This window comes from Mesoplodon mirus (assembly GCF_964341445.2).
Source record: "Mesoplodon mirus genome assembly, chromosome: 2".
Lineage (NCBI taxonomy): Eukaryota > Metazoa > Chordata > Mammalia > Artiodactyla > Ziphiidae > Mesoplodon > Mesoplodon mirus.
This window is the reverse complement of record NC_138977.1, coordinates 142814722-142836932: the sequence shown is the minus strand read 5'-3', so window position 1 is coordinate 142836932 and position 22211 is coordinate 142814722. Positions and strand designations below refer to the sequence as shown.

Here is a 22211-nt window from a genome sequence, read left to right as displayed (position 1 = left end):
GAGGAAAGTAGGAAGGGTAAGATGGGGTGAGAGAGGAAAGGGAGGGTAATGGTAATATTTACTGAGGTAATATTTATTGAGCATCCTTTGTGTGCCACATGCCACAGGCATTTTGCATATGTTGTCTCACTTAATGCTCACAGCAGACTTATGAGGGTAGGTGTTATTTTCCTATTAACATGTTGGGGAATTGAGGCCCATAAGGATTTATTAACTTACACAGGTTACACAGCTGTTTTTTTCTGAGTGCAGGCTTATGCTTCTTTCATGACACTGCAGGATGCATGGTAGGGTTATGGTAGAGGTGAAGTATATATAAAGGGAATTATAATGATTCATGATTTCTAGGTAAGATTGGATTACCATTTCAACTTCAAGTTTTTTTTTCCTAATTGACAAACATGAACTACTGTAAATTATCATTAACGAAAAATAAAAAGTAAAATGAAATGCAAAACAATACTATGAAATATAACTTCATAAAAGCAGCATTTAAAATTACCTTTTAGTTTAATTAAAGGCAGAATTCTTTCTTTTTTTCTTTTTAACATTTATTTATTTATTTTGGCTGTGCTGGATCTTAGTTGCAGCAATCGGGATCTTCATTGCGGCATAAGGGATATTTAGTTGCAGCATGCGGACTCTTAGTTGCAGCATGCATGCGGGATCTAGTTCCCGACCAGGGATCAAACCTGGGCCCACTGTGTTGGGAGCGTGGAGTCTTACCCACTTGACCACCAGGGAAGTCCCGGCAGAATTCTTTCTTATTTCCTAGGTGCCCCTTCTCCTGTCACCTTGAATTTCTCATTTTCACATTGTATACAGCTCCTTTCTTTAAGGTGAAAATAATTGCAATGACCAGAAAAACCTAGCGGGATTGTTTAATCCCTCTGTTTTACTAATGGCCTTATGCTATTGAAGGGGATGGGGGGACATGATACAGTGAAAGGCCATAATCCTCAGGTGGTTACTCTCCGGGAAAGAAGCGTACTTTCTCAGCAAATACCTTTTGCCTTTCTGAAGGGCCTGTAACTATCTGCTCTTCACACAGTGATTTACAGTAAAAATTAATGCAAAATGACTTTAAGCTTAAAACAGTGTTGTACCATCAAAATAAGTGTTCAAAAGAATTGTTCTAGAAATAATTTTTATGGACAAATCATAGCACTTGCTACCTCAGAGCTATTACCATCAATCTAAGCTACCTTGAGGAATGTTGTATTTTGACTCTCAGTGACTGCTTTGTTTTATCTATGTTAAATAATTTTTTTTTTTTTTTTTTTTTTTGCGGTACGCGGACCTCTCACTGTTGTGGCCTCTCCCGTTGCTGAGCACAGGCTCTGGACGTGCAGGCTCAGCGGTCATGGCTCACGGGCCCAGCCGCTGCGCGGCATGTGGGATCCTCCCGGACCAGGGCACGAGCCCATGTCCCCAGCATCGACAGGTGGACTCTCAACCACTGCGCCACCAGGGAAGCCCTATGTTAAAAAAATTTTTTTAAATTTTACGAACTTAATATGATGTTGCTAAAAGGTTACACATATTAAATTGCTTTATATTACTGTCTTAATCTAGAAAATAGTTATACTATTTAAATGGATAAGTAAAAGAAAATTTATCGAAAAATACTTTCTTGTGTTTTGCATTTTGTATGTTTATGAACTAGGTTTTTTGGGAATATTATAAATATTATAAATATTATAAATATAAATATTATAAATATTATAAATATTATAAATTATAATATTATAAATATTATAATTATAAGTGACCATAAACTTTTCATGAAAAATTCATGATCAAATTTAGAATATCATTTACTGTAATAATATTTACTGGTGTTCTTTAAAAGTAAGTTGTTGTTGGGGCTGGTAGCGCAGTGGTTGAGAGTCCGCCTGCCGATGCAGGGGACACGGGTTCATGCCCCGGTCCGGGAAGATCCCACATGCCGTGGAGTGGCTAGGCCTGTGAGCCATGGCCGCTGAGCCTGCGCGTCCGGAGCCTGTGCTCCACAGCGGGAGAGGCCACAACAGTGAGAGGTCCGCGTACCGCAAAAAAAAAAAAAAAAAAAGTAAGTTCTTGTCTTATCAATTGCAGCAAAATAGTATTTGGTGGCCTATTTAATATAGATATATCTTGAAGTAGGTTAAAATTGTCACTTCTTTCCAATAGTACTTTAAAAGCAGAGACTATTGATTTTTTTTAAAAAGTGACTTTTCAGGCTTCCCTGGTGGCACAGTGGTTAAGAATCCACCTGCCAGTGCAGGGGACATGGGTTCAAGCCCTGATCCAGGAAGATCCCACATACCGTGGAGCAGCTAAGCCCGTGTGCCACAACTACTGAGCCTGCACTCTAGATCCCGTGAGCCACAACTACTGAGCCCATGTGCCACAACTACTGAAGCCCATGCTCCTGGAGCCCGTGCTCCACAACAAGAGAAGCCACCACAACGAGAAGCCCGTACCCCGCAATGAAGAGTAGCCCCCACTCACCACAACTAGAGAAAGCCTGTGCACAGCAACAAAGATCCAGCACAGCCAAAAATAAAATAAATAAATTTATTTTTTTTAAAAAGTGACCTTTCTATGATGTAAAAAAAAAAAATCAGTTTTCTTTATTTTTAAGTGGACGGTATTAGGAGTGAGCTTTTAGCCTAATAAAGGTAGTTTTTTTTTCATAATATTCAGAAATATGGGCTTTTTCATCCCAGAACATCTTTGTGTATGTTTAATAACTGAAACAGTACAAAGGAATGTAAAAGGAAACAGGAAAAAAAGGAAAGCCATTTTACTTGAAACATTGCTTTACTTCATCTGATTGAAATCTGTGTTTTGCTGGCCAGTGACTTACAGAGAATGAAGAAAGTTGAATAAAGAATCAACTTGTGGTTTTGAAAATTCAAGTATTAAATTGTAAGGGGACATTTTACCATATGGAAGTAAATCCTCTCGTTTCTGAACGTGATAAATGATCTTTCACTAACAAATTTTTATTGAGATATTAAGATGACCGAAGGAAACGTATAGTGAGATCCTTTTTTTTTTTTTGCATTTTTTTCTCCCAACAGCTACCATTTTGTCCTGTGGATGGATTATTTATCTCACGTATTATAATTCTCGGAATGTTGGTCTTATTTTAACACTGGTTCTTAACAGATTATACAAGCATGGCTATATCCATATTGGTAAGTTTGAGTAATTTTTTTCTTCTCTGTAATCTTGAGATGTATATTGTAAATATGTATTTTATAAACAGATAGTAGCTTTAGAAATTTACCTTTGTTTTATTAAAGTTAAACTAATTTAACTGGAATTTCTCTCATATAGCATATAGTTCAAGTAGAGTTGAACTACCACTTGGTTATGTCCTTTACCTCATTCTTATTTCTTAAAGTGTTTCTAAGTGGTTTTTTTTTGGCTTATAAGAGATAATCATTAAAATAATTTGAAAAATCTAGACATATAACATATGGAACTAGAAGTTTCTTAAGGTCCTACTATCCAAAGAAACTTTCTAATGCTTGATGAAGTTTTACTGTTGTTTTTTAAACTGATACCTAAAAAATCTATAACTGTAAGTGGAATCATCTTGTGTATTTCATTTTGTAGCCTTCTTTATTAATTTAGCTTGACTACTTATAAATGGGAAGTTTGCAAATAGATAGGAGGGTGTCTTAGGAAGTTATATGCCTTAGAAAGCCCTAAACCACTGGGAAAAAGGGGTGAAGAGTCAGCAAATAGAATGTTTCTGACCTTCCTTAGAGTTGAGTACCTCTTAGTGGTCATAAATAAAACTTTTCTCAAACGTAAGTAGTCTTTCATTAATTTGAGGCAGTGACGGGTTCCTGGAGTCACCCAAATTAATGGAGAAGAATGGTGAATTAGTCACTGCTTTGGGTTTTTTGTTTGTTTGTTTTTTTATACTGCAGGTTCTTATAAGTCATCAGTTTTATACACATCAGTGTATATGTGTCAATCCCAATCACCCAATTCAGCACACCACGATCCCCACCCCACCGCGGTTTTCCCCCCTTGGTGTGCATACGTTTGTTCTCTATCTGTGTCTCAACTTCTGCCCTGCAAACCGGTTCATCTGTACCATTTTTCTAGGTTCCACATACATGCATTAATATATAATATTTGTTTTTCTCTTTCTGACTTACTTCACTCTGTATGACAGTCTCTAGATCCATCCACATCTCAACAAATGACTCAATTTTGTTCCTTTTTATGGCTGAGTAATATTCCATTGTATGTATGTACCACTACTTCTTTATCCATTCGTCTGTCGATGGGCATTTAGGTTGCTTCCATGACCTGGCTATGGTAAATAGTGCTGCAATGAATATTGGGGTGCATGTGTCTTTTTGAATTATGGTTTTCTCTGGGTATAAGCCCAGTAGTGGGATTGCTGGATCATATGGTAATTCTATTTTTAGTTTTTTAAGGAACCTCCATACTGTTCTCCATAGTGACTGTATCAATTTACATTCCCACCAACAGAGCAAGAGGGTTCCCTTTTCTCCACGCCCTCTCCAGCATTTGTTGTTTGTGAATTTTCTGATGATGCCCATTCTCACTGGTGTGAGGTGATACCTCATTTTAGTTTTGATTTGCATTTCTCTCATAATTAGTGATGTTGAGCAGCTTCTCATGTGCTTCTTGGCCATCTGTATATCTTCTTTGGAGAAATGTCTATTTAGGTCTTCTGCCCATTTTTGGATTGGGTTGTTTGTTTCTTTAATATTGAGCTGCATGAGCTGTTTATATATTTTGGAGATTAATCCTTTGTCCTTTGATTTGTTTGCAAATATTTTCTCCCATTCTGAGCATTGTCTTTTGGTCTTGTTTATGGTTTCCTTTGCTGTGCAGAAGCTTTGAAGTTTCATTAGGTCCCATTTGTTTATCTTTGTTTTTATTTCCATTTCTCTAGGAGGTGGATCAAAAAAGATCTTGCTGTGACTTATGTCAATGAGTGTTCTACCTATGTTTTCCTCTAAGAGTTTTATAGTGTCTGGTCTTACATTTAGGTCTCGAATCCATTTTGAGTTTATTTTTGTGTATGGTGTTAGGGAGTGTTCTAATTTCATTCTTTTACATGTAGCTGTCCAGTTTTCCCATCACCACTTACTGAAGAGACTGTCTTCTCTCCATTGTATATATTTGCCTCCTTTATCATAGATTAGTTGACCATAGGTGCGGGGGTTTATCTCTGGGCTTTCTGTCTTGTTCCATTGAACTATGTTTCTGTTTTTGTGCCAGTACCATATTGTCTTGATTACTGTAGCTTTGTAGTATAGTCTGAAGTCAGGGAGTCTGATTCCTCCAGCTCCATTTTTTTCCCTCAAGACTGCTTTGGCTATTTGGGGTTTTTTGTGTCTCCATACAAATTTTAAGATGATTTGTTCTAGTTCTGTAAAAAATGCCATTGGTAATTTGATAGGGAGTGCATTGAATCTGTAGATAGCTTTGGGTAGTAGAGTCATTTTCACAATATTGATTCTTCCAATCCAAGAACATGGTATATCTCTCCATCTGTTGGTATCATCTTTATTTTCTTTCATCAGTGTCTTACAGTTTTCTGCATACAGGTCTTTTGTCTCCCTAGGTAGGTTTATTCCAGGTATTTTATTCTTTTTGTTGCAGTGGTAAATGGGAGTGTTGCCTTAATTTCTCTTTCAGATTTTTCATCATTAGTGTATAGGAATGCAAGAGATTTCTGTGCATTAATTTTGTATCCTGCAACTTTACCAAATTCATTGATTAGCTCTAGTAGTTTTCTGGTAGCATCTTTAGGATTCTCTATGTATAGTATCATGTCATCTGCAAACAGTGACAGTTTTACTTCTTCTTTTCCAATTTGTATTCCTTTTATTTCTTTTTCTTCTCTGATTGCCATGGCTAGGACTTCCAAAACTATGTTGAATAAGGGTGGCAAGAGTAGACATCCTTGTCTCTTTCCTGATCTTAGAGGAAATGCTTTCAGTTTTTCACCATTGAGAATGATGTTTGCTGTGGGTTTGTCATATATGGCCTTTATTATGTTGAGGTAGGTTCCCTCTGTGCCCACTTTCTGGAGAGTTTTTATCATAAATGGGTGTTGAATTTTGTCAAAAGCATCTTCTGCATCTGTTGAGATGATCATATGGTTTTTATTCTTCAATTTGTTAATATGGTGTATCACATTGATTGATTTGCATATATTGAAGAATCCTTGCATCCCTGGGATAAATCCCACTTGATCATGGTGTATGATCCTTTTAATGTTTTGTTGGATTCTGTTTGCTAGTATTTTGTTGAGGATTTTTGCATCTATATTCATCAGTGATATTGGTCTGTAATTTTCTTTTTTTGTAGTATCTTTGTCTGGTTTTGGTATCAGGGTATTGATGGTGGCCTCATAGAATGAATTTGGGAGTGTTCCTTCCTCTGCAATTTTTTGGAGGAGTTTGAGAAGGATGGGTGTTAGCTCTTCTCTAAATGTTTGATAGAATTCACCTGTGAAGTCATCTGGTCCTGGACTTTTGTTTGTTGGAAGATTTTTAATCACAGTTTCAATTTCAGTGCTTGTGATTGGTCTGTTCATATTGTGTATTTCTTCCTGGTTCAGTCTCGGCAGGTTGTGCATTTCTAAGAATTTGTCCATTTCTTCCAGCTTTTCCATTTTATTGGCATAGAGTTGCTTGTAGTAGTCTCTTAGGATGCTTTGTGTTTCTGCAGTGTCTGTTGGAACTTCTTCTTTTTCATTTCTAATTTTACTGATTTGAGTCCTCTCCCTCTTTTTCTTGATGAGTCTGGGTAATGGTTTGTCAATTTTATTTATCTTCTCAAAGAACCAGCTTTTGGTTTTATTGATCTTTGCTATTGTTTTCTTTGTTTCTATTTCATTTATTTCTGCTGTGATATTTATGATTTTATTCCTTCTGCTAACTTTGGGTTTTGTTTGTTCTTATTTCTCTTGTTCCTTTAGGTATAAGTTTAGATTGTTTACTTGAGTTTTTTCTTGTTTCTTGAGGTACTCTTGTATAGCTATAAACTTCCCTCTTAGAACTGCTTTTGCTGCATCCCATAGGTTTTGGATCGTCGTGTTTTCATTGTCATTTGTCTCTAGGTATTTTTTGATTTCTTCTTTGATTCCTTCAGTGATCTCTTGGTTATTTAGTAACGTATTGTTTAGTCTCCATGTGTCTGAGTTTTTAATGTTTTTTTTCCGTGTAATTGATTTCTAATCTCATAGTGTTGTGGTCAGAAAAGATGCTTGATATGATTTCATTTTTCTTAAATTTACTGAGGCTTCTTTTGTGACCCAAGATGTGATCTATCCTGGAGAATGTTCCATGTGCACTTGAGGAGAAAGTGTAATCTGCTGTTTTTGGGTGGAATGTCCTATAAATATCAATTAAATCTATCTGGTCTGTTATATCATTTAAAGCTTATGTTTCCTTATTTATTTTCATTTTGGATGATCTGTCCATTGGTGTAAGTGAGGTGTTAAAATCCCCCACTATTATTGTGTTACTGTCGATTTCCTCTTTTATAGCTCTTAGCAGTTGCCTCATGTATTGTGGTGCTCCTATGTTGGGTGCATATATATTTATAATTGTTATATCTTCTTCTTGGATTGATCCCTTGATCATTACATTGTGTCCTTCCTTGGCTCTTGTAACATTCTTTATTTTAAAGTCTATTTTATCTGATATGAGTATAGCTACTCCAGCTTTCTTTTGATTTCCATTTGCATGGAATATCTTTTTCCATCCCCTCACTTTCAGTCTTTATGTGTCCCTAGGTCTGAAGTGGGTCTCTTGTAGACAGCATATATATGGGTCTTGTTTTTGTATCCATTCAGCAAGCCTGTGTCTTTTGGTTAGAGCATTTAATCCATTCACGTTTAAGGTAATTATTGATATGTAGGTTCCTATTTTCTTAATTGTTTTGGGTTTCTTTTTGTAGCTCCTTTTCTTTTGTGTTTCCACTTAGAGAAGTTCCTTTAGCATTTGTTGCAGAGCTGGTTTGGTGGTGCTGAATTCTCTTAGCTTTTGCTTGTCTGTAAAGCTTTTGATTTCTCCATTGAATCTGAGTGAGATCCTTGCTGGGTAGAGTAATGTTGGTTGTAAGTTCTTCCCTTTTCATCACTTTAAGTATATCATGCTACTCCCTTCTGGCTTGTAGAGTTTCTGCTGAGAAATCAGCTGTTAACCTTATGGGACTTCCCTTGTATATTATTTGTCATTTTTCCCTTGTTGCTTTTAATAATTTTTCTTTGTCTTTAATTTTTACCAATTTGATTACTATGTGTCTCGGCGTGTTTCTCCTTGGGTTTATTCTGTATGGAATTCGCTGTGCTTCCTGGACTTGGGTGGCTATATCCTTTCCCATGTTAGGGAAGTTTTCGACTATAATCTCTTCAGATATTTTCTCTGGTCCTTTCTCTCTCTTTTCTCCTTCTAGGACCTCTATAATGCGAATGTTGTTGCGTTTAATGTTGTCCCAGAGGTCTCTTAGGCTGTCTTCATTTCTTTTCATTGTTTTTTCTTTATTCTGTTCCACAGCAGTGAATTCCAGCATTCAGTCTTCCAGGTCACTTATCCGTTCTTCTGCCTCAGTTATTCTGCTATTGATTCCTTCTAGTGTAATTTTCATTTCAGTTATTGTATTGTTCATCTCTGTTTGTTTGTTCTTTAATTCTTCTAGGTCTTTGTTACACATTTTTTGCATGTTCTTGATCTTTGCCCCTATTGTTTTTCTGAGTTCCTGGATCATCTTCACTATCATTATTCTGAATTCATTTTCTGGAAGGTTGCCTATCTCCACTTCATTTAGTTGTTTTTCTGGGGTTTTATCTTGTTTCTTCATCTGGTATATAGCCCTCTGCCTTTTCATCTTGTCTTTCTGTGAATGTGGTTTGTGTTCCACAGGCTGCAGGATTGTAGTTCTTCTTGCTTCTGCTGTCTGCCCCCTGCACTGCTTTGGGTTTGTTTATTGGCTGTGCCTAATTAAGGGAATTATCCATAGGAAGCAGCTGTTTAAACTAATGTTCTCATATAGTTATTTAGTGGCTCAGTTCATAGTGATGATATGTATGGCACTTTTTGTTATATTCGAGGGAAAAGTTTTAGAAGGTTAGTAAGGCTTTAAGGATATCAGGAAGGGAGTTGGGAGAGAACATTTAATTATTGAGTAAATTGAATGCTAAGAGCATTTAAAGCTTTAAGGACTCTACTGTCTTACAAAACAATTACATTAATTGCTGTTGTTTTTTCCCTACAACAGGCTCTTTTTCTTTCTCTGTTCTTTCTGGAAAAGTCATGGTTCGTGAAATCTATTACATTACAGAAGACATGTCTATTAGGTAAGAATAAATAAATAAATAAATGAGGACCCATCTTAAACAAATTTGAAATATTACAAAATTTTTTGATTATAATACTGTATTGAATATGACTTGCTTTTTCATATTAGAAATGTTGGCCTTTTCAAATAAAATCATAAAAATCGTTTTCTTCAGTGACTCATACTTGGTGAATTGATTTTTTTAAATGTTTCTATCAGTGGATTAATTTAGCTGAGGTTTAAGCTGGCAAAATATTATTGAATAGCAGCTTATGGAAATGAACAATCTTATGTCATCCCTAGTTTTAAATATTGAGCCATTAGATTACCTGACAATTTTTGTTTTAGAATTCATTGTGGTCATTTGTTATGTAAGCAAGGATCAGGGACGTTGATAACTCTCATCCATTAGTTCCTTAGTATAGATAGTCAGTTTTTAGAATTATTTAGCATTTATTAACATTTCTAATTTTACCTCAAGGAGGAAATGAAATCTGAATATAATAAGAAATGATAGTTCATATGTTTGATATATTATGTCTTCTGTAAGCCTTGAAAGAAAAGCTTACTCTTATTTTTGTGATTTGCTTAAAATTTGTTAGTTAGATAAAACTTGAAGATATGGAATTAGTTGAGAGGTGCTAGGGTTTGGCAGCCCTCATACCTCATTTATAACGGAGAGGTAACTTCTTTGTGAGTCTAAAGTTATTTCCAAGTTAAAATTAAAAAGTGAAAGTTAGATTATAATTCCATCCTTCTGGGATATGAAGTGTTGTATCACTATAGAAATGAAAGAAAATCTTTAAAAGTTTTCCCTTAGTGTGCTAATATCCCCCTTTGAAGATTTGGCTTTTAGCTTATATAATTTTAACTCCTTTTTTAAATTTTAAAAATTTAAAATTCAAATTTAAAAAAGAAAAAGTTTTTTCTCTTAACACTTTATTTTCCTGTTAAATGTAATCTGGTATTACAGTTTACCTAAATAGAAGAATCTTAAGAGCTTTGCAAATCTTCTTTTCCTTTCTTAACTGGAATGTTATGAAACATCTTGGTATGCTAGTGTCCGGTTGAAAATTTTGTGTATTTCCTTATTATCAATTGCCTGCCTTCTATAATAACTAATTAAGAAATGAGTTAAGTAAATTGTTACTTAAGCTTTCCTTTCTGTAATTTATCTTGCTTAGAATTCAAGATGGATTTATAATTTTTCGGTGGTGGAAAATGTATAACCCAAAGCAGAAGCAACATGGTGAGCTTTCATTTTTGCATGTGTTTGAAATCTTCAATCATATAATCAGAATTTTCATTTGTAGATATTGGAATGTCTCACATTTTGTAATAGTTAAAAATATTTTTAAAAGCTTTGGGGTTTACAGAACTGATTTTAATACCCCTTGGCTGGAAATCCTTCAGCAGCTTTCCTCTTGCATGGTTAAATTTAGTTTCTTTAGCTTATTATTTATTTAGGGTTATTCTCAGTATGACCCTTACCCACATTTCCACCCTTACCTCCTATTACATCTATGGACTTAATCCCATACTGTGGTTAGAGTGGCCTTCCTAGCACTCTTTAATCATTCTACTAAGACACTTCTCTTACTTTTCAGCTTCTTTGACTTTATTTATACTTTTACGTGGCATTGTGACTAATTCTCATTTATCTACTGTTGTAAGGATGAGCAGAAAAGAGGAAATGCAGACTTTGACTCTCTTCTGGTTCTGCTTTTTATCATCAGAATTTTCTCTCAGAATATTGTCCTCAAATCTTCATTTCACAACTGTAGGTGTTCCTGTTTGTGAATGTACCCTTCCTTCTGTACATTAACCACACCAGTGGCCTCAAGGAGAGTAGACCTTGTCTTTACTTTCTAGAATATTGATTCTCAAACTTTTTTGATCTCAGGAACCTATTACATGGTTCTAAATTATTGAGGATTCCAAAGAGCTTTTATTCATGTAAGTTATATCTATTTATATTTACTGCATTCCCAATTAAGCCTGATCATTATAGAAACATTTTTATTTCATTAAAAATACCTATCATAAATCCATTACATATTAAAATAAATAACAAACTTTATGAAGAATAACTTTTCCAAAGCAAAAAAATTAGTGAGAAGAGTGACACTGTTTTATATTTTGCAAATATTTTAAATATCCTAATGGAAGATAATTGAATTCTCACCTCTGCTTTTATACTCAGTCTGTTGTACCATATACTTCATGTAGCCTCTAAAAAACTCCATTGTCCACTCATGGGAGAATGAGAAAAAGTCAAACATCTTAGTATAATACTATCAAAATAATTCTGACTTTGTGGTCTTCCAGAAAGGGTTTCAGTATCTCCCCAGAAGTCCCTGGACCATACTTTGATAACTACAGAGATTTTAAGTGGGGCCTGGGAGTGTAAGGTCAAAAGAGGACAAAACCCCTCCACCTTTTCTTAGTGATGAAGACCTCTGTTTCTGGCACCCCACTGAGATTCTGAAATGGTGATTGGTTCTGTATAACTTTGGAACTTTCCAATTAAATGTTGGGTTTTGTGTGTGTTTGTGTGTGTGTGTGTGTGTGTGTGTGTGAGCTCATCTAGGAATCTTACCATCGTATATAACTTGTTTGTATAGGAAAATAGATTTAAAGTTCCAAAAGTTTTAAAACTTATCAAAACTTTGAGCTATCCTAAATTACTTTTAGATTTTGCTATTGTTTCACCATTGTTTAGTCTTTTTTTAAACTGTCATTTCCTTGCTCCCACATATCTTTTGCCCCTCCTGTATAATACATAATAATGTACTCTACCTTGAAAAGGTTGACATTAATTGGTTACAATTTGACATCTGAAGAGGTAATGAAATCAGAATGATTAGAAGAAATAATGGCAAATTTCATGTCTGGAAAAAGTTTTCTAAAAATTAGAGTTGTACATTAGATAATTTTGAACAGAGGCTGAGTGACTTCATATGATAAAAGTATTCTGTGGGACTTTGGAATAGGATTTTTGCAATCTTTCATCTGTGATTGAGAATGGCTGGCTGTATGTTATTACCAGTCTTCAGTCTGTGATTTTAGAATATCAGTTGTTAAACCAACTTTTTTACCTCTTTTCTTAGCATTTACTAGAAGCATTCTCACAGGAAATAAAAAGTGTTCTTTAGATATTATGTTAATGCATTGGGAATCTTTTAAGTTTTGACTTTTTATGAAATCTGAATAAATTCAAAATTTTAAGTCACTTTCCTACACTGTTAACCATGTTAAATGTTGTGGAGAGAATTTTCTTGACTTTTTTTTTTTTTAATTTTTAGGTCTTAAAGGTGGCAGTTAAGTAAAGATATCTTACACTTTAGAGATGGTTAAAGCTCATTCCTGAGAGCCAAGTTCCTTTGAGCTCAGCCCCAGCTTCTAACACATTTACTTAACTTTGCGCAGGCCCAGTATTTCTGCCTCTGATTTAGTTTGAAAAATCCATCTCATTTGTCCCTTAGAGATAGATTACTTTAGGAGAATATTTTTCCTCAGCACGTCATGCTTCTTTTAATCTTGTAGTGTATTTGTTAGGTGACTTGCTGTTTTGACTTAATCTTTTTTTCTCTTTACATGTTTAGTTAACATAAGCTTTGTTGTTAACAAGGTTACAATGGAGCTGAAACAAAAGTTCTCTTCATTTATATAGCTTGTTTGTGATAAAAAAAAAAACTATTTGTATACTTATATTAGGAACTTTATTTCCAATTTCTTTTTTTTTTTTTTTTTTTTTTTTTTTAGTGTTTTAAAATGTTCATGTGAACTGATAAAGCTGTAGGGGGTGGTGGAGTGAGGAAGCCCATTCGGCCTTAGGGCACCTCCACCCCATGCTTTTTACCCCAGGATTCCAAGGAACACAGGAAACAACCAATTTTTCTCAAAATCTATTACCAATTTGGAAACAATTAATGTTCTCAAAACCCCTCATTTGGCAGATGGAAAATCAGAAACTACTGTGATTATAGCTGGTAAAATCAGGACAAAAACCCAGGTCTACTAACTTCCAGTCTAGTGCTGCTTATATTTATAAAACAACCTTGTCAAATGTGGCCCAAGAAGGTTCCTTAGAGATTCTTATGGATAAACACTGATCACAGCTTATGGGGAGGAATGAAGACATTTGCAGTGTCCAGAGGCAATTGCACGACTTAAACTAAGCCTACTGCGATTGCCCATTTCAGAATTTTCTTTGACACGGGGAATACCATCCTGAATTGTTTATAGTCTTTTTTTTGAAGAAAATAATTAATTTTATCATGAAATGTAACATCTCCTTAAAGTGGATTGCTATTCACCAAAACACATGGATGAGGGTCAAGAGTAACTGACCCAAGTTCTTTAGGAAAGAGGTAACTTTTGATAAAAATCTTTACCTAATTGAACAGATTTTTTTTTTTTTTTTGCGGTATGTGGGCCTCGCGCTGTTGTGGCCTCTCCCGTTGCGGAGCACAGGCTCCAGATGCGCAGGCTCAACGGCCATGGCTCACGGGCCCAGCTGCTCCGCGGCATGGGGGATCCTCCCGGACCGGGGCACGAACCCGTGTCCCCTGCATCGGCAGGCGGACTCTCAACCACTGCGCCACCAGGGAAGCCCTGAACAGATTTTTATTTTGAATTCACTTTACTTGATCATTGTGTTAAGTTGGAGTGGGGGATAAAAAAAATAGGTGCTATCCAAATCTACTTGAGTGAATACATTCATACAAACAATTGTAATTAAAGAAAAAATGAAGCAATGAGTGTGTGTTGAGGAAAAATACTGAGAACCATCTTCAGAACCATCTTCAAAGTTGGTCCATACCAACTTTCGAATGGACCACTTGGTGTGGTCCCAGCTGGTTCATGGTTTGATGATGTTATAAGTTCTGCCTATTGGTCAAGAAGCAGAATGGTAGATGGAGGGCTGTTGTGAAAGTTCCATGCTTGATGATGACAGTGAGTAGGATTGTGTCATGCAGGGGCGGAGTGGATGGGAGGGTAGCTCAGATGGAATAACTGGTTTGACCAGTGGCAATAAGGTTGGAAAACGGGTGTGTTTAGGAATTAACAACTCCATTTGGTGGTAAATATAAGGTAAAGGAATAATAGGGGATAATTTGGAAGCTGTGTTATGGAGGATATTGAACACCTGGCAGTCACTGCCGTGAAAGGTTTTTGGGCAGGGGAGTGATATGAACTTAGCTCATTTCAAAGAATATAGCAAAATGTAATCACTACTTGAGATGCATAACCCAAGACTAATATAAATAGCTCAAACATTAGCCCTTCCTTGACTGGCTCTCCCCTGTCATTTCTTTGTGTCTTGAATTCTTTTTGTCACTCTTAATGTTAACATAAATCTGTGTCTCTGCTCTCCCTCTGGAATTGTCCATAATGTAGAACAGAAATATTATCATAATTTTTGGATATTTTATGTTTTTCTTAATATTGAATAACATTTAAATTATTTTTTCCAAATTGTTCTTTCTCATTTTTTTTATGCCAGTGGTTTGCAGTAGAAAAAAAACTCACCCCTCCATTTTACAGTGATGTTAAAAGTTGGTAGACTTTATCAGTTATCGCTTCTATAATTCTAATTATTTGCTCATAGTTTTACCTACATTTAAAAATTTAAATGTATGTGCTCATGAATAGCACAGCTTTCGTGAATGGTCAAAGAAGTTTCTCTTCCATATGCTTTTAAAAGATACTCTTTGTTGCAAAGGATGACATTCTTTACATTGTGCTCACAGTTACACCCTTCAAAGGTAAAGACACAATGCCAAATAGCAGTGCAGGAATAAGCAGTTTGGTCTAAGTACATTATTAGTCTAGCATTTATAAGGGACAGAATTTATCAGAATATAGTGTAGAGGAATGAATAGGCTGCAAAGTAAGCTTCTGATAAAAAGTTGGACAATATTATGGAATATAGGTTAAAATAGTGAGCTATATTCAGTAGCAAGACCTTACATTCTGGATATTACTTCTTGCTGATTAAGGGAAGATCCAGGGCTTCCCTGGTGGTGCAGTGGTTGAGAGTCTGCCTATGCATGCAGGGGACATGGGTTCGTGCCCCGGTCCGGGAAGATCCCACATGCCGCGGGGCGGCTGAGCCCATGAGCCATGGCCGCTGAGCCTGTGCGTCTGGAGCCTGTGCTCCGCAATGGGAGAGGCCACAACAGTGAGGCCCGCGTACCGCAAAAAAAAAAAAGGGAAGATCCATGTGCTTTGACAGTTAACCAAGCAGGAAGTAGAGATGATTGATATTTCTTGGTGGAAAATTTAGAAGCCTAACTGGGGCATGTGCCTGAGAAGATACATGGCCACTAGCCTTCCAAGGAGATAGGCCCCATTGGTGGGTAGGACCAAGATTTTCATTAGGAATTTTTAGAGCTGCTCTATTAGGAGAAAAGAGGTATGTTAAGTGCTGAAACTACTGTGCCATAGAGCTTGGTTGGGATAATTTAAGCCAGGAGCAGATTTAAATTTGTCACTTGTCCAGTTTAACCCTTTAAAAAAGAGAAAACAGAACACATCTAATTCATTTACCATAGAGTTTGTTGTAAAATATGCTCTAGGTCATGAATTAGTGATCTGTTATAGATGGTTGTTGGCTAAAGGCCACTTAATGAGGATATCAGTCAAAAATCTTTATTTTTAGGATATTTAATTTTAAAGGATTCTTTTGGAAAATAAATAGCAGGGCCAGTTACCTCTTAATATGTGGTGATATATCATAGTGTTTAAATTCATACTAGTCTGACAAACTAGGCATGCATCCTTCTTATCCAGAGGAATTCTTGGGCTGTTGAGAAGCAAAAGGATGATGGTAAAGTATGTCCCTTTCTGTTATTTTGTTGCTTAGAAGTTTTAGCCTAATATAATCTAGTACTTTTAAATTTGTAGCATCTAGATCTTGTTTGTTAAATACATAAAGGAAATAAAAATCCCTGAACAATTCTTAAAAGGTCAGCAGACTATTTTGTCTTTGTGCTAAGTATCGATTCTAAGTATTACAAGGCCTTGTCAGCACTTCTGCACTTTAGATTTTTTACTGCAAATAACATGTGTCCCAATTATATAATTAAATAAGTGCCTTTTTCCCGATTTCCCTTTGGAAAACAAGAAGTCTCAATTAGCTGTTTGCTCAGGAGACTTAAGCTGTTGTACAACATTCATTTACTTTTTTCCTCCGTAAATTAACTGCTTGTTAAGAGCCTTTTATGTCTATACTTCTATCTATTGGATATTTTATTAAAAAATGAGTTTGGGAAGCCCATTATGTGAATGTTAGATGACAAGGAGTATGAGAAAGAGAAGATTTCTGCCTTCAAGGGTAGAGCAGTGTTAATGTAAAGAGAAGATTTAGAAGAGCCAGTTGATTATACCTTTCTTAAATTATGTATAAAATAAAGTTTTCCGTTTGACTCCCAGTATCATCAGAATGAATGAAACCTAAAAACTGCTTTTAAAATTTCTAGGAGAGATAGATGTCAGTGAGAAATCTAGTGTTATCAGAATTTAACAATTAAATACTACATTTAAGTTTTGACTATTGATCAGTTTTTTTTAATATAAAATGCAAAGAAATAACTGGACCCGTTTTGTACATTTCTGTTTTCAGGGATTAATAACTTTTTTGCTTTTGAAATAGTCATTACATTTATTAATATAATTGATAAGTAATTTTATTTTGTGGTTAAGAACCTATTTAGAGACCTGGATTTTAGTCTACTTCCTAGTTATATAATCTTGGGCTCTGACTGCTAGGGTTGTTGTGAGGATTAAATGAGATTATATGAGTAAAGTGCCTAGAACAGTACCTGGAACATAGCAACTGTTCAATAGAGGTGAGCTGCTTTTGTTATTATGATGAACATTATGTCACATTATTAAATGAAAAATTATTTAAAAAGAAGAGAATTCAGTACAAATAAAAAGTGAATACATAATTTATATGACTAGTAAGAAGAATTTGACCTGCAAAGCCAAGGGAACTAGCTAGTATTTATGGTATACAACAATCCTACAGGTAGGTAGAGGTATTCTCATTTTATAAATGAGAAAAATGAGGCTCAGCGTGGTTAAGGGACTTGCCTTAGGTCATAGCATTTGTAAATAATGTTACAGGAATCCAATCTTATATCCTTTCTACTGTCTATTTACTGCCTTTTTCTAATTCCTGGAGAATCTAGTGTAGGATTCCCCAACTTTCTTCCCCCCCCCCCCAAAAAAAAAAGCTGTATATGTGTGTTGCTGAAATTAGGCCTCTGTACACTGGTGCTGGATTAAATCAGAGACAGAGTTTTGGGTGAAGTAGAAAGAAATAGCTTTATTGCTTTGCCAGGTAAAGGGGGCCACAGCGGGCTAATATCCTCAAGACTGTGTGTTCCACCCTGGAGCGGATAGTAAGGAATCTTCTAGTGTTCAAGGAGCAAAGTGTCATTAGCTTGTGGACATTCTTCTGATTGGTTGGTGGTGAGGTAATGGGGAGTCAGCATCATCAGCCTTCTGGTTCCAATCAGTCTGGGGTCTGCGTGCTTGTGGGCAGCATACAGATAATTTCTTCCACCTGATGGGGGTTTCAATATCTGCAAAACAGCTCAAAGGAGGTGGCTCAGAATATTATCCGTAGTCCTTGAGGAAGAACTAAAGGTCCTTGACTTTGTTTAACGGCTGAAGTATTATTATTTTGTCTTGCTTGACTATTTCCCTTTCTTTCTGCATTTTCTCACTTCTTTGATTAAATTTATTCTTTGACTAAAGTTTTTCTAGAGACAAAAGGCAGGCAGAGGACATGGGTGGCTCTCTATTCTGGAAAGGTCTCACAGGGTTCTTCTCAGTTACGTGTGTGTGTGGGTGTGCATGCGTGTACTCACATGTCTATATGTGAGAGATACATGCCTTTGAAACCTCTCTGTCTTTTTAGAGTGCTCATCTATCTGTTAGGGGAGGTGTTTATTTATGAGGATGTGCCCTGTTGATCTGGGAAGGTATCCCTGTCTATGGGTGGGGTACCTCTGCATGTGGGCTCTGTATGTACATACTTATCTCTGTGAGGGTGATGCTATGAGTACTGAATATGCTAGTACAGTAGTACTTGTATTCATGCATCTGCATGTATGGCTCTGTGAGAGTATATGTATGTATGTGTTTGTCTTTATGAGTGGTTCTGTGTTTGAGTGCTTAAATGAATGCATGCCCCCTCTGTATATGTGTGCTCACCTCTGTGTATGTGCTTTTTCCTATGTTTCTGTCTCTATGGGTGTGTTCTTGGGCCACCTTTTTGCATCTGTGTTTGTTGGGATAGGGGTTGACAGATGGAGAGGGAATTGCCACATGGAATATTCCTGGGGATGGCAGAAAGCTGGGATTATTGACAGAAAAGATCCTGGGCAAAGACTCTGAAGAGAATAAGGTCATGTAAGCTTGGAGATCAACCAGGCTTGGAGATCTGATTTACTGTTTAGTCACATAGCTTGCTGGCTGGAATATTAGTAATTCAGGTGAAACAAATAGAAGCAATAGAACATAGAAGTTGAGCGTGAACTCAGCTAAATCTCTCTATTTAAAAATATGAAACCAAAAGCTGCTTTTAAAATGCTTATAGATTCACTATTCAGTATTTTTCTAAAGTGATTTTTGGAAGGAAAAGAGTGGTCTAGGCATTTTGTTCAATCTTACTTAAAATTTAAAAGCCCATTTATTATTTCTGTTTAAGGATTTAACATATTTATTGAGCCCCTTCTACATACCAGGCACTGTTTTAGGCACCAGGGATAGAAGAGTGAACACAACAGGAAAAAATCATCTCTAATGGAGTTTACATTCTAGTTGGGGCAGGTGACAATCAATAATAAATAATGCAAAAAAAAAAACAGTTGGGAAAATGGGTAGGGATTGTTGAGAGGATCTTGTAGTGTTTTAGTATTAAGTATTTAGTGTTTATCAGTGTTTTCAAAATACTTTCAGAGATTAATACCTTTATTTTTGTACCTTGTTGTCTTTAGTAACTTAATGTAGCCATATTCTTTTATATCGGTTATATTGAAAGAAGAGAATCAGTTGTGCATGTCCAGCAAGTTGAAGATCAAATTGAGAGTAATCCTGTTTCCATTTTTATACAGTCATTTGTTTATTCATCACTGCTGATCCAATTAGGAGCTAGTCCAGACTCTTGATCTTCCCCATTGCTCCTTCTGTAGCTCATCCACTGGCCTTTATAGTATATTCCTAATGATCAAGGCATTTGTATTCAGGGATCATGATCAGGTGTTCCAAAAGTAAATTTGAAAACAAATGCCTTAAATGAGTTTTGAGGTAAATTTTGATTGAGTTGTTTATGACCTTGAAGAATTGCATAATAATTAATTCCTACTTGTATAGATCAAAGTGGGAATAGAAAAATAACCTACTTTGCATTTATTATGCTTCCACATTTTGGGTTTCCAAAAAGTCTTAGATCTGTTTGTTTGAGGATATTTCTGTTTTACTTAGGAGTATGATTTGTGGTAAGATGCTCTGTTCCTCTTTCATACAAATGAGCCCGACTATGTACTAAGAATTGTTCTAGGCACCAGAGATACAATAGTGAATAAAACAAGTTTTTTCTCTTAAAGAGCTTGCTTCATTCTGAATCCTTGCTTGGGAAGGATTTAGATAATTAGCGAGTAAATATATGTAGCATCAAGGAGTGAGTGAGGAAAATATGGCATTGAGGAAAATCAGAGTAGGGTCAGTAGAGTAGAGAGTGATGTTTTGCAGGGAGGGTGCTGTGTACATAGGGAAGTTGGGAGAGGCTTCATTGATAGGGGATGGTTAAACAGAAACATGAAGCAAGTTAAGGAAATGAGTTATTTTGACTATCTGGGGGAAAGACATTTCCTAGTTGTTCAGGTCCTGGTTTATAACCAAAATGGAGGCCAGGACTAGAAGGGAGGGAGGACTAGAAGGGGAGAAGAGTGCAGATCCTATAAGATTTTATAGGTCACTTTTAAAGGAACTTGGTATCAATGAGAGAGGAGACCATCAGAAAATTAGGGAACAGGAGAGTGACATGATTTTAGTTAGGGTTTTTGAAAGATCTGGCCAATGTGTAAAGCACAGGCATAAGGGAAATAAGGGCAGAAGCAGGGAGAGTAGTTAGGAGGCTATTGTGTTAAAACAGGTGCAGGTTGATGGAGACTTGGGCCAGAGTGGTGAGGAGTGGATTCTGGATATATGTTGAAAGAAAAGCTGACAGGATTTGCTGATAATATCTGGGACAAGCAAGAAAGAGAGCAATCAAATTTTTTGGCCTGAGCAATTGAAAAGATTGACTTGCTGTTGATAAGGTGGGGAATATTGTGGAGTAGGTTGGGGTGGGAAAATTGGGTGTTTGGTTGGATAGGTCAAGTGCGTGATGCCTGTTAGACATCAAATTGGAGATATTTGAGTAGGCTGCTGGATATTTGACCCTGACATTTTGAGAAGAGGTCATGAATAATTACTGTAGAAAGGTTTAGAACCTAATGAGTGATAAAGTTTGATTTACTTATTTAAAAATGATAATGATATTTATAACTATTAAGTCTTAGAATACTTTATATGTATTAAAAAATGTGTTTCTTATTTTTATTTTAATTTTAAGAATTTGACCTACAGCAAGAAAAAGGGAAACACACTTTATGTAATAGCTTAAGGGGATCGTCTTAGCTTTTAGCCATTTGATAAGTCTGAAGAAATAGGAGAGGGAACATAGGTCAAGAGCTGTCTAAAAAATATAAGAAAACTTACAGCTCTTAAACATTAGTTTTTTGAAGGATTGTGTTTATCTCTTTTTCCTCTCTTGTCTCAGGAAGTAATGAGGGAAAAACCTTGATTGGAGTAAAACTAAAAGTATTACTGTATAAAAATATGAATGTTGTTGATTCATTTTCCTCAGCTTATTTTTGAAATATGAGTGGCAGTGTATTTTTCATTTATTAAGTTAAACTAAAATTTACATTTATTTAGGTTGTTTGACATCTCATATGCTGTTTTGCTAATAATTTGAGAAGAAATTAATACTGGTGAAATTTGGTACCTTACTAAACCACAGCTTAAGCTACTAAAATGAAAGTTGGTAATTCTCTTTACCCATTTAAAAAAATTAAATTATTCTAACTGTTCATATCTAATTTTAATTGCCTTTCAATTGAATTTGTTTGACAGGGATAAAAACAGATAAAGTTTGAAAAAGAAGTCTTAAAAAACACATGTATCATTTATAACAAAATAAAGCACTGACTGTGGTACCTTTCTTCTGACCCTTTTTGGTTGACATGAGATGCACTGTCTTAGATTATTTCCTCAGTAGAAACAAGTGCCCCATCTATCACTTTATAGATGGATTTATTACTATTGTCACTTATATTTAATATAATTGTCTTTTATTTGAGATTACTATTTGAGTCTACAGTTTATAGAATCTTTGTTTTAGCATTGTGTAGTTTTTTTTTATTTTTTATTTTTTTAATTTTTTTTCTGTACGCGGGCCTCTCACTGTTGTGGCCTCTCCCTCTGCGGAGCACAGGCTCCGGACGCACAGGCCCAGTGGCCATGGCTCACAGGCCCAGCCGCCCCGCAGCATGTGGGATCTTCCCGGACTGGGGCACGAACCTATGTCCCCTGCATCGGCAGGCAGACTCCCAACCACTGTGCCACCAGGGAAGCCCTAGCATTGTGTAGTTTTTAAAAACAAACTAGTATTTATGAAAAGTCCTGGTTTCTATGATGCACAAGTTCAAATACTAGTGTGATGTTTAAATGATTCATACTTTGAACAATTTATATTTTAGTATACACTTATGGCTATATTGGGGTAAAGTTTTACTCTGTAAATGGCATTGTGC

General features: G+C 35.9%; 1 protein-coding gene across 2 annotated transcripts in view; it reads left to right on the top strand.

Moving 5' to 3' along the window:
- BLTP1 (bridge-like lipid transfer protein family member 1) overlaps positions 1-22211 on the top strand; it is a 216383-nt gene that overhangs the window by 17782 nt on the left and 176390 nt on the right. For both annotated transcript variants that reach the window (XM_082606819.1, XM_082606818.1), the window contains exons 4-6: positions 3069-3185; positions 9274-9352; positions 10518-10582. In XM_082606819.1, the coding sequence (XP_082462945.1) occupies positions 3069-3185; positions 9274-9352; positions 10518-10582 (261 nt within the window). The remainder of the gene's footprint in view (positions 1-3068; positions 3186-9273; positions 9353-10517; positions 10583-22211) is intronic.